The sequence below is a fragment of the Pseudophryne corroboree genome, chromosome 1 (genome assembly GCF_028390025.1).
Source record: "Pseudophryne corroboree isolate aPseCor3 chromosome 1, aPseCor3.hap2, whole genome shotgun sequence".
NCBI classification, from domain to species: Eukaryota; Metazoa; Chordata; class Amphibia; order Anura; family Myobatrachidae; genus Pseudophryne; species Pseudophryne corroboree.
This window is the reverse complement of record NC_086444.1, coordinates 273,586,895-273,609,186: the sequence shown is the minus strand read 5'-3', so window position 1 is coordinate 273,609,186 and position 22,292 is coordinate 273,586,895. Positions and strand designations below refer to the sequence as shown.

General features: G+C 47.1%; 2 protein-coding genes across 6 annotated transcripts in view; one reads left to right on the top strand and one right to left on the bottom strand.

Moving 5' to 3' along the window:
• Window positions 1–20,778, bottom strand: part of LYRM7 (LYR motif containing 7) — a 168,577-nt gene extending 147,799 nt beyond the window's left edge. For 4 of the 5 annotated variants that reach the window (XR_010250492.1, XM_063964263.1, XM_063964262.1 and 1 more), the window contains exon 1: window positions 20,615–20,778. Coding sequence is in view for 4 of the 5 variants with exons in the window: in XM_063964263.1 (XP_063820333.1) it covers window positions 20,615–20,728 (114 nt within the window). In the remaining variant the exon portion in view is untranslated. The remainder of the gene's footprint in view (window positions 1–20,614) is intronic. The other variant, XM_063964258.1, reaches the window with a different exon arrangement.
• Window positions 1–22,292, top strand: part of HINT1 (histidine triad nucleotide binding protein 1) — a 64,400-nt gene that overhangs the window by 27,420 nt on the left and 14,688 nt on the right. The gene's annotated exons all lie outside the window — the stretch shown is intronic.

The window sequence follows — 22,292 nt, the reverse complement described above, 5'->3', positions numbered from 1 at the left end:
GCGACCCTGACCATTTGTCCAACAGATCCCTTTGGAATATTCTTGCATGGAATCTGCCGAATGGAATTGCTTCGTAAGAAGCCACCATTTTTCCCAGGACTCTTGTGCATTGATGTACTGACACTTTTCCTGGTTTTAGGAGGTTCCTGACCAGATCGGATAACTCCTTGGCTTTTTCCTCTGGAAGGAAAACCTTTTTCTGAACCGTGTCCAGAATCATTCCTAGGAACAGCAGACGAGTTGTCGGGATTAAATGGGATTTTGGAATATTCAGAATCCACCCGTGTTGTCTTAGCACCTCTTGAGATAGTGCTAAAGCTGTCTCCAGCTGTTCTCTGGACCTTGCCCTTATTAGGAGATCGTCCAAGTATGGGATAACTAATACGCCTTTTCTTCGAAGAAGAATCATCATCTCGGCCATTACCTTGGTAAAGACCCGAGGCGCCGTGGACAATCCGAACGGCAGCGTCTGAAACTGATAGTGACAGTTTTGAACAATGAACCTGAGGTACCCCTGGTGTGCGGGGTAAATCGGAACGTGTAGATACGCATCCTTGATGTCCAAGGATACCATAAAGTCCCCTTCTTCCAGGTTCGCTATCACTGCTCTGAGTGACTCCATCTTGAACTTGAACTTTTTTATGTAGAGGTTCAAGGACTTCAGATTTAGAATAGGCCTTACCGAGCCATCCGGCTTCGGTACCACAAATAGAGTGGAATAATACCCCTTTCCTTGTTGTAATAGGGGTACTTTGACTATCACCTGCTGAGCGTACAGCTTGTGAATGGCTTCCAACACCCTCTCCCTTTCGGAAGAGACGGTTGGTAAGGCAGACTTCAGGAAACGATGAGGAGGATCCGTCTCTAATTCCAACCTGTACCCCTGAGATATTATCTGCAGGATCCAGGGGTCTACCTGCGAGTGAGCCCACTGCGCGCTGTAATTTTTGAGACGGCCCCCCACTGTCCCCGAGTCCGCTTGAGAGGCCCCAGCGTCATGCTGAGGTTTTTGCAGGAGCCGGGGAGGGCTTCTGTTCCTGGGAAGGAGCTGCCTGTTGGTGTCTCTTCCCTCTTCCTCTGCCTCGTGGCAGGTACGACAAGCCCTTTGCTCTCTTATTTTTGTAGGAGCGAAAAGGCTGCGGTTGAAAGGTCGGTGCCTTTCTCTGTTGGGGAGTGACTTGAGGTAAAAAAGTGGATTTCCCGGCAGTAGCCGTGGCCACCAAGTCTGATAGACCAACTCCAAATAACTCCTCCCCTTTATACGGCAAAACCTCCATGTGACGTTTTGAATCCGCATCGCCTGTCCACTGTCGTGTCCATAAGGCTCTTCTGGCTGAAATGGACATAGCACTCACCCGAGATGCCAGTGTGCAAATATCCCTCTGTGCATCACGCATATAGATAAATGCATCCTTTATTTGTTCTAACGACAGTAAAACATTGTCCCTATCTAGGGTATCAATATTTTCAATCAGGGATTCTGACCAAACTACTCCAGCACTGCACATCCAGGCAGTTGCTATAGCTGGTCGTAGTATAACACCTGCATGTGTGTATATATTCTTTTGAATAACTTCCATCTTTCTATCTGATGGATCCTTAAGTGCGGCCGTCTCAGGAGAGGGTAACGCCACTTGTTTGGATAAGCGTGTGAGCGCCTTGTCCACCTTAGGGGGTGTTTCCCAGCGCGCCCTAACCTCTGGCGGGAAAGGGTATAATGCCAATAACTTTTTTGAAATTATCAACTTTTTATCAGGAGCAACCCACGCTTCATCACACACGTCATTTAATTCTTCTGATTCAGGAAAAACTGTTTGTAGTTTTTTCACACCATACATAATACCCTGTTTTACGGTATCTGTAGTATCAGCTAAATGTAACGTCTCCTTCATTGCCAAAATCATATAACGTGTGGCCCTACTGGAAAATACGTTTGAATTTCTACCGTCGTCACTGGAATCAGTGCCCGTGTCTGGGTCTGTGTCGACCGACTGAGGCAAAGGGCGTTTTACAGCCCCTGACGGTGTTTGAGGCGCCTGGACAGGCATTAATTGATTGTCCGGCCGCCTCATGTCCTCAACTGACTGTTTAAGGGAAGATAAACCATCACGTAATTCCACAAATAAAGGCATCCATTCTGGTGTCGACCCCCTGGGGGGTGACATCTGCATATTTGGCAATTGCTCCGCCTCCACACCAATATCGTCCTCATACATGTCGACACCACGTACCGACACACACCGCAAACTCACAGGGAATGCTCTAATGAAGACAGGACCCACTAGCCCTTTTGGGGAGACAGAGGGAGAGTCTGCCAGCACACACCACAAAGCGCTATATATACAAGGGATATCCTTATATTAAGTGCTCCCTTATAGCTGCTTTAATATATATATATATAGCCATTAATGTGCCCCCCCTCTCTGTTTTACCCTGTTTCTGTAGTGCAGTGCAGGGGAGAGACCTGGGAGCCGTTCTGACCAGCGGAGCTGTGACAGAAAATGGCGCCGTGTGCTGAGGAGATAGGCCCCGCCCCTTTTTCGGCGGGTTCTTCTCCCGCTATTTTTCCAGTCAGGCAGGGGTTAAATATCTCCATATAGCCCCTATGGGCTATATGTGAGGTATTTTTAGCCTTGTATAAGGTTTATATTTGCCTCTCAGAGCGCCCCCCCCCAGCGCTCTGCACCCTCAGTGACTGCCCAGTGAAGTGTGCTGAGAGGAAAATGGCGCACAGCTGCAGTGCTGTGCGCTACCTTATGAAGACTGAGGAGTCTTCAGCCGCCGGTTTCCGGACCTCTTCACGCTTCAGCATCTGCAAGGGGGTCGGCGGCGCGGCTCCGGGACCGGACTCCACGGCTGGGCCTGTGTTCGATCCCTCTGGAGCTAATGGTGTCCAGTAGCCAAGCAGCAAATCCACTCTGCATGCAGGTGAGTTTACTACTTTCCCCCTAAGTCCCACGTTGCAGTGATCCTGTTGCCAGCAGGACTCACTGTAAAGAAAAAAACCTAAACTAAACTTTCTCTAAGCAGCTCTTTAGGAGAGCCACCTAGATTGCACCCTTCTCGTTCGGGCACAAAATCTAACTGGAGTCTGGAGGAGGGTCATAGGGGGAGGAGCCAGTGCACACCACCTGACCTAGTAAAGCTTTACTTTTTTGTGCCCTGTCTCCTGCGGAGCCGCTATTCCCCATGGTCCTTTCAGGAACCCCAGCATCCACTTAGGACGATAGAGAAAACAGATTTGGAAAAAGATTTGAGGGTACTCATTGATAATAGGCTTAATAACCATACACAATGTCAAAGCGCCGTAAAGAAGGAAAGTAAGGTGCTAGCGTGCATAAAACGAGGAATTGAGTCAAGGGACTCGGATGTAATCCTGCCGCTGTATAAAGCATTGGTACGTCCGCACCTGGAATATTGTGTTCAGTTTTGGGCACCACTGTGTAAAAAAGATATCGGTGAACTCGAAAGGGTTCAAAGGCGAGCTACTAAATTGATTAAAGGCCTAGAGGGACTGGATTATGAGGAAAGGCTTAATAGGTTGAATATGTATACACTAGAAAAGAGGCGTCTAAGAGGGGATATTATTAATATCTTCAAATATGTAAAGGGACATCACAAAGAGTTATCGGAGGAATTATTTATTTCTTTAACGTCCTAAGTGGATGCTGGGGACTCCGTCAGGACCATGGGTATTAGCGGCTCCGCAGGAGACAGGGCACAAAAATAAAGCTTTAGGATCAGGTGGTGTGCACTGGCTCCTCCCCCTATGACCCTCCTCCAAGCCCCAGTTAGGTTTTTGTGCCCGTCCGAGCAGGGTGCAATCTAGGTGGCTCTCCTAAAGAGCTGCTTAGAAAAAGTTTTTTAGGTTTTTTATTTTCAGTGAGTCCTGCTGGCAACAGGCTCACTGCATCGAGGGACTTAGGGGAGAGAATTTCAACTCACCTGCGTGCAGGATGGATTGGATTCTTAGGCTACTGGACACCATTAGCTCCAGAGGGAGTCGGAACACAGGTCTCACCCTGGGGTTCGTCCCGGAGCCGCGCCGCCGACCCCCCTTGCAGATGCCGAAGTTGAAGAGGTCCAGAGGTCCAGAAACAGGCGGCAGAAGACTTTCAGTCTTCATAAGGTAGCGCACAGCACTGCAGCTGTGCGCCATTGTTGTCAGCACACTTCATACCAGCGGTCACTGAGGGTGCAGGGCGCTGGGGGGGGCGCTCTGGGCAGCAATGTATTATACCTTTTTTATGGCTAAAATACATCACATATAGCCCTGGAGGCTATATGGATGTATTTAACCCCTGCCAGATCTCACAAACTCCGGGAGAAGAGCCCGCCGTTTTAGGGGGCGGGGCCTATTCTCCTCAGCACACGGCGCCATTTTCCTGCTCAGCTCTGCTGAGAGGAAGGCTCCCAGGCTCTCCCCTGCACTGCACTACAGAAACAGGGTTAAAACAGAGAGGGGGGGCACTTATTTGGCGATATGATTACATATGTGAAAATGCTATAAGGGAAAACACTTGTATAAGGGGTTGTCCCTGTATAATTATAGCGTTTTTGGTGTGTGCTGGCAAACTCTCCCTCTGTCTCCCCAAAGGGCTAGTGGGGTCCTGTCCTCTATCGGAGCATTCCCTGTGTGTGTGCTGTGTGTCGGTACGTGTGTGTCGACATGTAGGAGGACGATGTTGGTGAGGAGGCGGAGCAAATTGCCTGTATGGGTGATGTCACTCTCTAGGGAGTCGACACCGGAATGGATGGCTTATTTAGGAATTACGTGATAATGTCAACACGATGCAAGGTCGGTTGACGACATGAGACGGCCGGCAAACAAATTAGTACCTGTCAAGGCGTCTCAGACACCGTCAGGGGCTTGTAAAAACGCCCATTTACCTCAGTTGGTCGACACACACAGACACGGACACTGACTTCAGTGTCGACGGTGAAGAAACAAACGTATTTTCCTTTAGGGCCACACGTTACATGTTAAGGGCAATGAAGGAGGTGTTACATATTTCTGATACTACAAGTACCACAAATAAGGGTATTATGTAGGGTGGGAATAATCTACTTGTAGTTTTTCCTGAATCAGATAAATTAAAGTGTGTGATGATACGTGGGTTTCCTCCGATGGAAAATTATTGGAGGTATACCTTTTCCCGCCAGAAGTGAGGGCGAGTTGGGAAACACACCTTAGGGTGGATAAGGCGCTCACACGCTTATAAAAACAAGTGGCGTTACCGTCTCCAGATACGGCCGCCCTCAAGGAGCCAGCTGATAGGAAGCTGAAAAATATCCTAAGTAGTATATACACACATACTGGTGTTATACTACGACCAGCAATCGCCTCAGCCTGGATGTGCAGCGCTGGGGGGGCTTGGTCGGATTTCCTGACTGAAAATATTGATACCCTTGACAGGAACAATATTTTATTGACTATAGAGCATTTCTCTATCGTCCTAGTGGATGCTGGGGTTCCTGAAAGGACCATGGGGAATAGCGGCTCCGCAGGAGACAGGGCACAAAAAGTAAAGCTTTTCCGATCAGGTGGTGTGCACTGGCTCCTCCCCCTATGACCCTCCTCCAGACTCCAGTTAGATTTTTGTGCCCGGCCGAGAAGGGTGCAATCTAGGTGGCTCTCCTAAAGAGCTGCTTAGAGAAAGTTTAGCTAGGTTTTTTATGTTACAGTGATTCCTGCTGGCAACAGGATCACTGCAGCGAGGGACTGAGGGGAGAAGGAGTCAACTCACCTGCGTGCAGGATGGATTGGCTTCTTGGCTACTGGACATCAAGCTCCAGAGGGACGATCACAGGTACAGCCTGGATGGTCACCGGAGCCGCGCCGCCGGCCCCCTTGCAGATGCTGAAGACAGAAGAGGTCCAGAATCGGCGGCTGAAGACTCCTGCAGTCTTCTAAAGGTAGCGCACAGCACTGCAGCTGTGCGCCATTTTCCTCTCAGCACACTTCACACGGCAGTCACTGAGGGTGCAGGGCGCTGGGAGGGGGGCGCCCTGGGAGGCAAAATGAGTACCTATAAAGGCTAAAAATACCTCACATATAGCCCTAGAGGCTATATGGAGATATTTAACCCCTGCCTGATTTCTCAAAATAGCGGGAGACGAGCCCGCCGGAAAAGGGGCGGGGCCTATCTCCTCAGCACACGGCGCCATTTCCTCTCACAGCTCCGCTGGTCAGGACGGCTCCCAGGTCTCTCCCCTGCACTGCACTACAGAAACAGGGTAAAACAGAGAGGGGGGGCAAATTTATGGCGATATTTTTATATAACAAAGCAGCTATAGGGGAGCACTTATTATAAGGCTATCCCTGATATATATATAGCGCTTTTGGTGTGTGCTGGCAAACTCTCCCTCTGTCTCCCCAAAGGGCTAGTGGGTCCTGTCTTCATTAGGAGCATTCCCTGTGTGTCTGCTGTGTGTCGGTACGTGTGTGTCGACATGTATGAGGACGATATTGGTGTGGAGGCGGAGCAATTGCCAAATATGGGGATGTCACCTCCTAGGGGGTCGACACCAGAATGGATGCCTTTATTTATGGAACTACGGGATAGTGTCAACACGCTAAAGCAGTCGTTTGACGACATGAGACGGCCGGACAATCAATTAGTGCCTGTCCAGGCGACTCAAACACCGTCAGGGGCTGTGAAACGCCCTTTGCCTCAGTCGGTCGACACAGACCCAGACACAGGCGATGACTCCAGTGGTGACGGTGACGAATCAACCGTATTTTCCAGTAGGGCCACACGTTATATGATTTTGGCAATGAAGGAGGCGTTACATTTAGCTGATACTACAGGTACCACTAAACAGGGTATTATGTGGGGTATGAAAAAACTACCTATAGTTTTTCCTGAATCAGAAGAACTAAATGACGTGTGTAATGAAGCGTGGGTTGCCCCTGATAAAAAGCTGATAATTTCAAAGAAATTATTGGCATTATACCCTTTCCCGCCAGAGGTTAGGGAGCGCTGGGAAACACCTCCTAGGGTGGACAAGGCGCTAACACGCTTATCTAAACAAGTGGCGTTACCCTCTCCTGAGACGGCCGCACTTAAAGATCCATCAGATAGGAGGATGGAAAATATCCAAAAAAGTATATACACACATGCAGGTGTTATACTACGACCAGCTGTAGCAACTGCCTGGATGGGCAGTGCGGGGGTAGTTTGGTCAGAATCCCTGATTGAAAATATTGATACCCTGGACAGGGACAATATTCTACTGTCGTTAGAACAAATAAAGGATGCATTTCTTTATATGCGTGATGCACAGAGGGATATATGCACACTGGCATCACGGGTAAGTGCTATGTCCATTTCGGCCAGAAGAGCTTTATGGACGCGACAGTGGACAGGCGATGCGGATTCAAAACGGCATATGGAAGTTTTGCCGTATAAGGGGGAGGAGTTATTTGGAGTCGGTCTATCAGATTTGGTGGCCACGGCTACAGCCGGGAAATCCACCTTTCTACCTCAAGTCACTCCCCAACAGAAAAAGGCACCGACTTTTCAACCGCAGCCCTTTCGTTCCTTTAAAAATAAGAGAGCAAAGGGCTATTCATATTTGCCACGAGGCAAAGGTCGAGGGAAGAGACAGCAACACGCAGCTCCTTCCCAGGATCAGAAGCCCTCCCCGGCTTCTACAAAAGCCTCAGCATGACGCTGGGGCTTCTCAAGCGGACTCGGGGACGGTGGGCGGTCGTCTCAAAAATTACAGCGCGCAGTGGGCTCACTCGCAAGTAGATCCCTGGATCCTGCAGATAATATCTCAGGGATACAGGTTGGAATTAGAGACAGATCCACCTCGCCGTTTCCTGAGGTCTGCTTTACCAACGTCCCCCTCCGAAAGGGAGACGGTGTTGGAAGCCATTCACAAGCTGTACTCTCAGCAGGTGATAGTCAAGGTACCTCTTCTGCAACAAGGGAAGGGGTATTATTCCACTCTTTTTGTGGTACCGAAGCCGGATGGCTCGGTAAGGCCTATTCTAAATCTGAAGTCCTTGAACCTGTACATAAAGAAGTTCAAGTTCAAAATGGAGTCACTCAGAGCAGTGATAGCGAACCTGGAAGAGGGGAACTTTATGGTATCCTTGGACATCAAGGATGCGTATCTCCACGTTCCAATTTACCCCTCACACCAGGGGTACCTCAGGTTCGTTGTACAAAACTGTCACTATCAGTTTCAGACGCTGCCGTTCGGATTGTCCACGGCACCTCGGATCTTTACAAAGGTAATGGCCGAGATGATGATTCTTCTTCGAAGAAAAGGCGTATTAATTATCCCATACTTGGACGATCTCCTAATAAGGGCGAGGTCCAGAGAACAGCTAGAGATGGGATTAGCACTGTCTCAAGAAGTGCTAAAACAGCACGGGTGGATTCTGAATATTCCAAAATCCCAGTTAATGCCGACAACTCGTCTGCTGTTCCTAGGGATGATTCTGGACACGGTTCAGAAAAAGGTTTTTCTCCCGGAGGAAAAAGCCAAGGAGTTATCCGAGCTTGTCAGGAACCTCCTAAAACCAGGAAAGGTGTCTGTACATCAATGCACAAGAGTCCTGGGAAAAATGGTGGCTTCTTACGAAGCGATTCCATTCGGCAGATTCCACGCAAGAATTTTCCAAAGGGATCTGTTGGACAAATGGTCAGGGTCGCATCTTCAGATGCACCTACGGATAACCCTGTCTCCAAGGACAAGGGTGTCTCTTCTGTGGTGGTTGCAGAGTGCTCATCTATTGGAGGGCCGCAGATTCGGCATACAGGATTGGATCCTGGTGACCACGGACGCCAGCCTGAGAGGCTGGGGAGCAGTCACACAAGGAAGAAACTTCCAGGGAGTATGGACGAGCCTGGAAACGTCTCTTCACATAAACTTTCTGGAACTAAGAGCAATATACAATGCTCTAAACCAGGCAGAACCTCTGCTTCAGGGAAAACCGGTATTGATCCAGTCGGACAACATCACGGCAGTCGCCCATGTGAACAGACAGGGCGGCACAAGAAGCAGGAGGGCAATGGCAGAAGCTGCAAGGATTCTTCGCTGGGCAGGGAATCATGTGATAGCACTGTCAGCAGTGTTCATCCCGGGAGTGGACAACTGGGAAGCAGACTTCCTCAGCAGACACGATCTTCACCCGGGAGAGTGGGGACTTCATCCAGAAGTCTTCCACATGCTGGTAGCCCGTTGGGAAAGACCAATGGTGGACATGATGGCGTCTCGCCTCAACAAAAAACTGGACAGGTATTGCGCCAGGTCAAGAGATCCGCAGGCAATAGCTGTGGACGCGCTGGTAACGCCTTGGGTGTACCAGTCGGTGTATGTGTTTCCTCCTCTGCCTCTCATACCAAAAGTATTGAGAATTATACGGCAAAGAGGCGTAAGAACGATACTAGTGGTTCCGGATTGGCCAAGGAGGACTTGGTACCCGGAACTTCAAGAGATGATCACGGAAGATCCGTGGCCTCTACCTCTAAGGAGGGACTTGCTTCAGCAGGGTCCCTGTCTGTTTCAAGACTTACCGCGGCTGCGTTTGACGGCATGGCGGTTGAACGCCGGATCCTAAAGGAAAGAGGCATGCCGGAAGAAGTCATTCCTACTTTGATTAAAGCAAGGAAGGAAGTAACCGTGCAACATTATCACCGAATTTGGCGAAAATATGTTGCGTGGTGCGAAGATCGGAGTGCTCCGACGGAGGAATTTCAACTGGGTCGATTCCTACATTTCCTGCAATCAGGATTGTCAATGGGTCTCAAATTGGGATCTATTAAGGTTCAAATTTCGGCCCTGTCGATTTTCTTTCAAAAAGAATTGGCTTCAGTCCCTGAAGTCCAGACCTTTGTTAAGGGAGTGCTGCATATACAGCCTCCTGTGGTGCCTCCAGTGGCACCGTGGGATCTAAATGTGGTTTTGGACTTCCTAAAATCTCATTGGTTTGAACCACTAAAAAAGGTGGATTTGAAATATCTCACATGGAAAGTGACCATGCTTCTAGCCCTGGCTTCTGCCAGGAGAGTGTCAGAATTGGCAGCTTTATCTTACAAAAGCCCATATCTGATTTTCCATTCGGACAGGGCAGAACTGCGAACTCGTCCGCATTTTCTCCCTAAGGTGGTGTCAGCATTTCATCTGAACCAGCCTATTGTAGTGCCTGCGGCTACAAGTGACTTGGAGGACTCCAAGTTACTGGACGTTGTCAGAGCATTAAAAATATATATTGCAAGGACAGCTGGAGTCAGAAAATCTGACTCGTTGTTTATATTGTATGCACCCAACAAGATGGGTGCTCCTGCGTCTAAGCAGACGATTGCTCGTTGGATCTGTAGCACAATCCAACTTGCACATTCTGTGGCAGGCTTGCCACAGCCTAAATCTGTAAAGGCCCACTCCACAAGGAAGGTGGGCTCATCTTGGGCGGCTGCCCGAGGGGTCTCGGCATTACAACTTTGCCGAGCAGCTACGTGGTCAGGGGAGAACACGTTTGTAAAATTTTACAAATTTGATACTCTGGCTAAGGAGGACCTGGAGTTCTCTCATTCGGTGCTGCAGAGTCATCCGCACTCTCCCGCCCGTTTGGGAGCTTTGGTATAATCCCCATGGTCCTTTCAGGAACCCCAGCATCCACTAGGACGATAGAGAAAATAAGATTTTACTTACCGATAAATCTATTTCTCGGAGTCCGTAGTGGATGCTGGGCGCCCATCCCAAGTGCGGATTATCTGCATAAGTTGTACATAGTTATTGTTAACTAATTCGGGTTATTGTTAAAGGAAGCCATCTTTCAGAGGCTCCGCTGTTATCATACTGTTAACTGGGTTTAGATCACAAGTTGTACGGTGTGATTGGTGTGGCTGGTATGAGTCTTACCCGGGATTCAAAATCCTCCCTTATTGTGTACGCTCGTCCGGGCACAGTACCTAACTGGAGTCTGGAGGAGGGTCATAGGGGGAGGAGCCAGTGCACACCACCTGATCGGAAAAGCTTTACTTTTTGTGCCCTGTCTCCTGCGGAGCCGCTATTCCCCATGGTCCTTTCAGGAACCCCAGCATCCACTACGGACTCCGAGAAATAGATTTATCGGTAAGTAAAATCTTATTTTTAAGGATGCATTTCTATATATGCGAGATGCGCAGAGGGATATTTGCATTCTGGCATCAAGAGTAGATGTGATGTCCATATCTGCCAGACGATGTTTATAGACACGACAGTGGTCAGGTGATGCAGATTCCAGACGGCACATGGAAGTATTGCCGTATAAAGGGGCGGTCCATCGGACCTGGTGGCCATGGCAACAGCTGGAAAATCCACTTTTGTTACCCCAAGTCACATCTCAGCAGAAAAGGACACAGTCTTTTCAGTCTCAGTCCTTTCGTACCCATAAAGGCAGGCGGGCAAAAGGCCAGTCATATCTGCCCAGGGTTAGAGGAAAGGGAAGAAGACTGCAGCAAGCAGCCCATTCCCAGGAACAGAAGTCCTCCACAGCTTCTGCCAAGTCCGCAGCATGACGCTGGGGCCATACAAGCGGACTCAGGTGCGGTGGGGGGTCATCTCAAGAGTTTCAGCACGCAGTGGGCTCACTCGCAAGTGGACTCCTGGATCCTACACGTAGTATCCCAGGTGTACATTGGAAATTCGAGACGTCTTCCCCTCACAAGTTCCTGAAGTCTGCTTTACCAACGTCTCCCTCCGACAGGGAGGCAGTATTGGAAAAAAATTCACAGGCTGTATTCCCAGCACGTGATAATCAAAGTACCCCTCCTACAACAAGGGAAAAGGGGTATTATTCCACACTATATTGTGGTACTGAAGCCAAACGGCTCGGTAAGATCTAAAAGATTTGAACAATTACATACAAGGGTTCAAATCAAGATGGAGTCACTCAGAGCAGTGATAGCGAACCAGGACGATATGGTGTCACTGGATATCAGGGACGCTTACCTACAAGTCCAAATTTTGCCTTTCTCACCAAGGGTATCTCAGGTTCGTGGTACAGAACTGTCACTATCAGTTCAGACGCTGCCGTTTGGATTGTCCACGGCACCCCGGGTCTTTACCAAGGTAATGGCCGAAATGATGATTCTTCCTAAAAGAAATATGGACGCTTTCCTGATAAGGGCAAGGTCCAGAGAACAGTTGGCGGTCGGAGTAGCACTATCTCAAGTAGTTCTACGACAGCACGAGTGGATTCTAAATATTCCAAAATCGCAGCTTTTTCCGACGACACGTCTAATGTTCCTAGGGATGATTCTGGACACAGTCCAGAAAAGGATGTTTTCTCCCGGAGAAGAAAGCCAGGGAGTTATCCGAGCTAGTCAGGAACCTCCTAAAACCAGGAAAAGTATCAGTGCATCATTGCACAAAGGGTCCTGTGAAAAATGGTGGTTTCTTACAAAGCGATCCCGTTCGGTAGATTTCACCCAAGAACCTTTCAGTGGGATCTGCTGGGAAAATGGTCCGGATCGCATCTTCAGATGCATCAGCGGATAACCCTGTCTCCAAGGACAAGGGTGTTTCTTCTGCGGTGGCTGCAGAGTGCTCATCTATGAAAGGGCCGCAGATTCGGCATTCAGGACTGGGTCCTGGTGACCACGGATGCCAGCCTGAGTGGCTGGGGAGCAGTCACACAAGGAAAAAATTTCCAGGGAGTGTGATCAAGTCTGGAGACTTCTCTCCACATAAATATACTGGAGCTAAGGCCAATTTACAAGGCTCTAAGCTTAGCAAGACCTCTGCTTCAAGGTCAGCCGGTATTGATCCAGTGGGACAACATCCGGCAGTCGCCCACGAAAACAGGGCGGCACAAGAAGCAGGAGGGAAATGGCAGAAACTGCAAGGATTCTTCGCTGGGCGAAAAATCATGTGATAACACTCTCAGCAGTGTTAATTCCGGGAGTGGAAAACTGGGAAGCAGACTTCCTCAGCATAACCTCCACCCGGGAGAGTGGGGACTTCAGCGGGAAGTCTTCCACATGATTGTAAACCGTTGGGAAAAACCAAAGGTGGACATGAGGGCGTCCCGCCTGAACAAAAAACTAGACAGATATTGCGCCAGGTCAAGGGACCCTCAGGCAATAGCGGTGGACGCTCTGGTAACACTGTGGGTGTACCAGTCATGGTATGTGTTCCCTCCTATGCATCTCATACCAAAAGTACTGAGAATCAAGGAGATGAGTAAGAACGATACTCGTGGTTCCGGATGGGTCAAGAAGGACTTGGTACCCGGAATTTCAAGAGATTCTCACGGAAGAACCGTGGCCTCTACCTTTAAGAAAGGACCTGCTCCAGCAGGGGCCTTATCTGTTCCAAGACTTACCGCGGCTGCGTTTGACGGCATGGCAGTTGAACGCCGGATCCTGAAAGGGCATTCCAGATGAAGTCATCCCTACCCTGGTCGAAGCCAGGAAGGATGTAACCGCAAAACATTTTCACCGCAATTGGCGAAAATATGTTGCGTGGTGTGAGGCCAAGAAGGTCCCTACAGAGGAATTCCAACTGGGTCGTTTCCTACATTTCCTGAAAACAGGACTGTCTATGGGCCTAAAATTAGGGTCCATTAAGGTTCAAATTTCGACCCTTTCAAATTTATTCCAGAAAGAACTGGCTTCAGTACCTGAAGTTCAGACGTTTGTAAAAGGGGTACTGCATATACAGCCTCCTTTTGTGCCCCCAGTGGCACCTTGGGATCTCAATGTTGTTTTGAGTTTCCTAAAGTCACATTGTTTTGATCCACTCACCACTGTGGACTTAGAATCTTCACCTTCCATGTGAAATATTTTATTAGCCCTGGCTTCAGCCAGGCGTGTGTCAGAATGGGCGGCTTTATCATATAAAAGCCCTTACTTAATTTTTCATTCTGACAGGGCAGAATTGAGGACTCGTCCTCAATTTCTCCTTAAGGTGTTTTCTGTTTTTCACATGAACCAACCTATTGTGGTACCTGCGGCTACTAGGGACTTGGAGGACTCCAAGTTACTTGACGTTGTCAGGGCCCTGAAAATATATGTTTCCAGGACGACTGGAGTCAGAAAATCTGACTCGCTGTTTAGCCTGTATGCACCCAACAAGATGGGTGCTCCTGCTTCTAAACAGACGATTGCTCGCTGGATTTGTAGTACAATTCAGCTTGCTCATTCTGTGGCAGGCTTGCCACAGACAAAATCAGAAAAAGCCCATTCCACAAGGAAGTGGGCTCATCTTGGGCGACTGCCTGAGGGGTCTCGGCTTTACAACTTTGCTGAGCATTTACTTGGTCAGGGGCAAACACGTTTGCTAAATTCTACAAATTTGATACCCTGGCTGGGGAGGACATGGAGTCTCTCATTCGGTGCTGCAGGGTCATCCGCACTCTCCCGCCCGTTTGGGAGCTTTGGTATAATCCCCATGGTCCTGACGGAGTCCCCAGCATCCACTTAGGACGTTAGAGAAAATAAGAATTTACTTACCGATAATTCTATTTCTCGTAGTCCGTAGTGGATGCTGGGCGCCCATCCCAAGTGCGGATTGTCTGCAATACTTGTACATAGTTATTGTTACAAAAAAATCGGGTTGTTATTGTTGTGAGCCGTCTGTTCAGAGGCTCCTACGTTTTGTCATACTGTTAACTGGGTTCAGATCACAAGTTGTACGGTGTGATTGGTGTGGCTGGTATGAGTCTTACCCGGGATTCAAGATCCTTCCTTATTGTGTACGCTCGTCCGGGCACAGTATCCTAACTGAGGCTTGGAGGAGGGTCATAGGGGGAGGAGCCAGTGCACACCACCTGATCCTAAAGCTTTATTTTTGTGCCCTGTCTCCTGCGGAGCCGCTAATCCCCATGGTCCTGACGGAGTCCCCAGCATCCACTACGGACTACGAGAAATAGAATTATCGGTAAGTAAATTTTTATTTAAAAGAACACCGTTTAGGACACGTGGGCACTTGCTGCGGCTGGAGGAGAGAAAGTTCCGAACGTGACGGAGGAAAGTATTCTTCACTGTTAGGGCAATTAGGATGTGGAATTCCCTGCCAGGGAAGGTGGTAATGGCGGACTCTGTAAATGGATTTAAAAAAGGAATGGATACATTTCTGAATGAAAATTATATCCAAGGTTATAATATTTAAAATATCAACATGGTTAATCCAGGGGTTGTATGAGTTATAGTAGTTAACTAGTCATAAAACATTCAGCGGGTATGTAGATTCATCAACTTGATACAGGTTGAACACGATGGGCAAATTGCCTCTTTTCAACCTCAATTACTATGTTAGTATAACACACCTGGGGACAAATGTAATAGTGAGAGTTTCAGAAAGTGAGAGATTTGGTAAGGTTTATCAGTTTTGTTTTGTTTTTTAAAGTGGCAATCATTTACCAGGTAGATGTAGCTGTGTAAATGATTGCCGCTTTAAAAAAAAAAATGTAAAACCTTACCAAATCTCTCACTTTTTGAAACTCTCACTCTATTACATTTGGCCCCTAATACCATCATGTCTACTTTGTACAGATCACATTATTATTACACACCAGAGACACTCTGGGGGAGATTCAAATGTTAGGAAAAAACAGACTCCCAACTGACTTTTCAATCTAATAGACAGGAAAAAACAGACACCCAACTGACTTTTCAAACATTTGAATCTCCCCCTCTGACTGTATAGAGTTTTATTGATATAACATATCACATACACACGGATGACAAAGGTTACATTTACAGATCTGATACACACTGATCTATTTTATGCATGGCAGATTGATAAACTTGATACACACTGGTCACTATATACAGGTCACATTGATGTAACATCTGATGCACACTGACTGCATGCAGGGTTCATTGATGTAACATGTCTTATACACGCTGATGACTGTATACAGGGTACATTGATGTCACATATATGATACACACTGACTGCATACAGGTTACATAACATATATGATACACATACCTCCCAACATGACCCTCTCCAGGAGGGACAGAATGCTCTGCTCCTGGACTTCCCTCTCAATTTATGATTGCCGGCACCCTGGGCTGAAACACCTTTCTTATTCATTAACCTGTTCAACACAGGTAATGGCACACCTCCCAACTGTCCCGATTTTCACAGGACAGTCCCGTTTTTTGGGGACTGTCCCACCCGCGGGCCGCAGTGTTCCGCGGTGGGGAAGGTTGGGGGGGCATTTGGGAGTCTCATGCACTCACTGCCCTGCTTAGCAGAGCAGCGGTGAATAGACGCTGTGCGCATGCGCACAGCGTCTATTCACTGGAGGGAGAGGGGGCATGCCAGCGGCTCACAGAGCGCTGGGCATGCCCCCTCAGTGACGAAAATGGGGGGCGTGGCCCGCGATCGCGGGTCCTCCCATGAAGCCACGCTCCCTTTTCTTAGACCACGCCCCTTTTTTTCGGGAGCGCGTGCGGCTTCGCCGCGCGTGTCCCTCTTTCTGCAAATGTAAAGTTGGGATGTATGGGTAATGGCAATCATAAATGAAGAGAAAAAGTCCAGAAGCAGAGCATTCTGTCCCTCCTGGAGAGGGTCATGTTGGGAGATATGCAATGCAGCTTGATAGAAAACTCAAAACAATGTGTTAGCTCAAAGTAATGTGAACACAGAAAGAGGGCCTTCTAATAAATTAATCAGTTGTGTGTAATTTGTACAATTGCTTGACAAACAACACATGTAGTACATGTGCAGTACACATGTAATAGTTGTAAACAAACGTGTGTAGATTGCGTGTTGTACATATCCAGGGAGTGAGAGACTACATACCATTTCAGAGAGAGCTAGAGATGCAATGAGATGTTGAGGGGCATTGCAAACAGGTGTGTGTGATTTGCAATTATTTGCTGGGAGAGCCCTGACAGGATACCTGTGCTGAGCGTTCGTATGCTGTGTGCAGCTCTAGCATACCTCCCAACATGACCCACTCCAGGAGGGACAGAATGCTCTGCTCCTGGACTTCCCTCTTAATCTATGATTGCCATCACCTGTGCTGAAACACACAGAGGTAGACTCGGGGGGGAGTGGTTTAGGGGCAACACGCCGGCCTAAACCTGCATGAGGCTGGCGGTCAGCGGAGTGCCTTCAGAGGTGCCGTCCCGCAACCACCGCACCCAGCCCCAGAAGCATCCTGACATATGCACATACCACACAGCTCAGCTCCGTGAAGGTGTCTGATCCTCCAGCATGGCAGTCTATGGCACTGATACCACTAGTCACACTCTTCATCGCGGGTGCACCCCACCACCTCCAACCTCCCGGTGATGGCGGGTGCCCCCCCGCACCTCCACCCTCCCGGCGATTGCGGGTGCACCCCTCCACCTCCACCCTACTGGCGATCGCAGGTGCACCACCACACACAAACCCCCCCACACCGGCAATTCCCTCAGGACAGTGATGCGGGGAAGGTGGTTATATATTTATAATAACTTTGACAATTTTATTGATGGGACCCCCACATGTGTGTTGTCCAGGGGCCCCCACAGACCTTAATTTGTCCCTGGGTACATTACATATCTGAAACACACTGATGACTGATTACAGGTTTAATGGGTGTGGTATTGAAGGTCGACCACTATTGGTCTACAGTAAGTAGGTCGACATGAGTTTTGTTTTTGTGTCATTTTCGCCATACAGTGACCGGGAATCCCCAATTAGTGCACCGTGTCGCCTCTTATGGCGAGTGAGCTTCGGGCAAGGTGCCTCAGAACGCTACCGCTGCGCTCGTCACAGGTTACCGTTCCCAATCTTGGTCCACGTGGATCGTAAAGTATGAAAAAGTAAAAAAAAAAAAAAAAGTGAAAAGACCCTGTCGACCTAGTTACTGTCGACCAATAGTGGTAGACCTAGACACTGACGACTTCAGTCTTGTCGACCTAGAGACCGGCTACTGGTTAAATGACATATATGATGCACACTGACTGTATGCAAGATACATTGATGTAATATGTCTGATACACACTGATGACTGTATACAGGGTTCACTGATGTCACATATCTGATACACACTGAGTGTATACAGGCTATTGATATAACATAATTTATTCACACTGATCTACTTATGCATGGCAGATTGATAAACTTGATACAACTGATCACTATATACAGGTCACATTTATATATTATATCTGTTATATACTGATCAGTAATATATGATGTAGGTCTATTGGCCGTGCAGATAAAATTGTCGCTTGATCTTTGTTCTCTTGGACTTGTGTTATATTCAAATGCATAAAAAAACTTATACACCTGCCATTTTCCTGGAGACTGGCACTGCCTGATAAATAGAAGGGAGCATGAAATTCATTGAAGACCGTTTACTGTAATAAGTGGTAATGTGCTCAGCTGGTCATCGTGGCAGCATATTGGGGTGACTTGAGTTTGGGTGTATCTGCTAATGTAGAATTCAGGAGCCAGTCCATGAAATCTAAATATTGTCTGGATCTTTTAAGGGACCATGGAATCTGTATAGCCATTGGAATCATTAATACTTTGGTACCAGTAATCAATTAGTAGGCACATATATATCTGATTGCGTTAGAATATCATGTAATATTTAGCACGTGGGGGGAAAAAAAAAGTTAACTGAGTTACTATATAAAAGGCACCAAGCCTAAGCAATATTTAAATTTAATAAAAACATAAGCATATAAGTTAATGTATGATTATTATTATTTGGCAGCACAAGAATGCAGCAGCACCTTACAAAGTACGGGAAGCATAGGCAGTGCATACAAAAGAATAGGGGAAAAAAATGCAAAAGGCTTACACTATAAAAGCTATATCCATATGTTTCATATTGACTGATCATCAAATTAAGGGAACTAGGCCTAGGAAATACTATTTGTACATGGATAAGTAAGTGGCTGGATAACAGGGTACAATGAGTAGTGGTCAATGGGATGTTCTCCAGCTGGGCACCAGTAGTCAGCGGAATAACACAAGGGTCTGTACTTGGGGGCCTAATTCAGACCTGAACGTAGATGTGCTAAATTTAGCACATCTACGTTCAGCTTCTCTGACATGCGGGGGGACGCCCAGCACAGGGCTAGTCTGTCCCTGCCCCGCTGCACAAGTACAAAAGCATCGCACAGCGGCGATGCTTTTGTACTTTAAGAGTAGCTCCCGGCCAGCGAAACCCCTGCTCGTTGGCAGGGATCTACTCATCGATGTGAGAGTAGCAGTGGCTGCGTGTGACATCCCACAGCCGCTGCGGCCCGCTTCCCGCATGGTCCGGGCACGCCTGTGTTGCCCGGACCGCGTCCCTAAAACGACGGCCCTCCCGCCCAGCGAATGACTCTGCTTGTCAATCAGGCAGAGGCGATTGCAGGGCTGGGAGGGCCATCAGCTGCCTGCCATGCGTCGGTGCATACGCAGGTCAGACCTCATTGGCTGCTGTGCGAAAACGCACAGCACCGATCATGTCTGAATTAGGCCCCTGGCTCACTACTGTTCAATATATTTATTAATGATCTAGGAATAGGCCTGGAAAGCAGTGTCAATCTTTGCAGATGATACTAAACTGTGTAAGGTAATTAATTCAGAAATCGATGTGGAGTCTCTACAGAATTACTTATTTAAACTTGAAACCTGGGCGTTTAAAATGGAGAATGAGGTTCAATATAGAAAAATGCAAAGTTATGCATTTTGGGATAAAAAACAAACTTTCATCCTGCACACTTAGTGGGGAGAATATAGGGGTAACAGTAGTGGAAAAAGATTTGGGGGTGCTCATAGATAATAGGCTTAATAACAGTACACAATGTCAAAATGCAGCAAAGTAAAGTGCTTGTGTGCATAAAACGGGGTATTGAGACAAGGGATGAGGATGTAATCCTGCCGCTGTACAAATCATTGGTATATCCGCTCCTGGAATATTGTGTTAAATTTTGGGCACCATATTATAAAAAAAGATATCTGGGAACTCGAAAGAGTTCAAAGGCGAGCTACTAAACTGATTAAAGGGTTAGAGACACTGGAGTATGAGGACAGCAGTGGCGCACCCAGGGGGGGTTTCCGAGTACCCAGAAACCCCCCTCCACTAAAAAAAAGAAAATTTTTTTTTTTTTTAGCTGCATGAGTATTATTATGGCTGTCTAGCGTCCTCTGCAGCCTGCTGTCTTCCTGGTGGCACTTGTAAGTGCAATAAAAGTTTACTTATTTTAATTATAGTACATATATATCTATGTGCATACATATATACACATGTATATAAATACATACATATAAACACACACACACACACACACACACACACACACACACACACCCACATGAGATATATATATATATATATGTGTACTGTATGTGTGTGTACACATATATATATATATATATATATATATATATATATATATGTATGCATGTTTAATATGCTATGTATATGTGTGTGTGTGTGTGTGTGTGTATATATATATATATATATATACTGCAGAAGTACCGGCTCTCCCTTAAACTGTTCCAGTATTGCGCCGGGTGCCCGTGCTATAAAAGTAATACACTGGTCCTCAATGGCATAGCACTCCAGACGGCTTGTCAGAACAAATAATACACGGCAATTTGATCAGCAACGTTTCAATGTATTGCACATTGTCCTCAGGCTTACAAATCAAACATAAAACATACTTACATATATAGAGACCTCACCAGGTGTGAAACGCCGTTGATCCGGAAACGGGACAGCAAACCCGCCCAGCGGCGTGTCCGTCAGTGATGACGTCATCCATGTGCTCCCCATCACCATGACAACCTTATACACTATGCTTAAACACCAGGTTCTGTAATGCAACTGATTCTGTAATGCATAAAGTGAAGAACATCACATAATAAGCTTGCTACTAGGACACACAGCATTCATATTATTGTAATCTGAACTTCATAGCCAACTTTTGCACGATCACAGCGTGGTGTTAGTCTATCTAAAGTGACTCAAGCCTAAATATTCATTTAGGCCTCTAGGTGACACAGTGTCCAATCGTTGGATCCACTGTGCCTCTCTCTGCAGTAGTTTTAATCCCCGATTGCCCCCTCTTAATGAAGGCACAATATGATCAATCATGCGGTAGCGGACTGTCGTAAGGGGATGACGCGCAGTACTAAAATGCCGTGCAACCGGTTGCTCACTTTTACCTGTATTGATCGCTGCCTTGATGGCCGACCTGTGGGCTGCCATACGTTCTTTGAAAGTTCTCTCTGTCTTTCCAATGTATGACAGCCCACAGGGGCAGATCAATTGGTACACCACAAAACGAGACCCACATGTTAAACGATGTTGGATTTGATATGTTTTCCCTGTGTGCGGATGTTGGAATTTATCACCTACTATTAAAAACTGGCATGTAGTGCATGTACATCTGTAGCACCCTTTCCTCATGCCGAAAAATACTGATTGTGGTATAGGGTCAAAGATGTCTGTTCTAACTAGAATATCTCGAAGGTTTCTAGTTCTTTTGTAGCAGGGCATAATCCTGGTATCTACCAATTTTAAATCAGGGTCTGTCTGTATAAGCTCCCAATGTTTTTTAACTGAGCTTTTGATGGAATTACTTGCTGAATTAAATTCCTGTACCCAGGGTATATTAGAATTTCGTGACCGGTTCTTATGTGAGTATAGTAGTTGTTGTCTATCTAAGGCAAGTGCTTTACTTCTGGCTTCCTCTAGTAACTTGGGACAGTACCCTCGTTCCAAAAAATTTTTTGCTATGATATCAATCTGCTTAGCTGCCAGCACAGGGTCTGATGTAATACGTTTGGCCCTAAGAAACTGGGAATACGGGAGCCCCCGTTTAAGGGGTAAAGGATGGCAACTTTTAAAATGTAACAGATTGTTTCTATCTGTGGGTTTTGAAAATAGGGATGTAGTAATTTTCCCTTCGCAGATAGTTAACTGTACATCAAGAAATTGAATGGTATTAGCGTCAATGGAATGTGTGAGCTTAATAGGATGTTCTCTATTATTGTGTGCATCTATAATGGCAGTGAGGGATTCTCTAGCACCCTGCCAGATGACTAGCAAGTCATCTATATATCTGCAAAAGAAAATAACATTTTTTGATATCTCCATATCTGCAAAAAACAGTTCTTCCTCTACGTCAAACATGTAAATGTTAGAGTACGATGGGGCCACATTGGACCCCATCGCACAACCCCGACGCTGCAAATAAAATTTGCCGTCGTACAGAAAATAATTTTTGCTAAGTGTCATTTCCAATAAACGCAAACACAAAGTAATATCAGGTCCACTAAAATCTTTTTGATTTTTTAAGAACTTCTCCACCGCTAGCAAACCTCCCTCATGGGGGATAGAT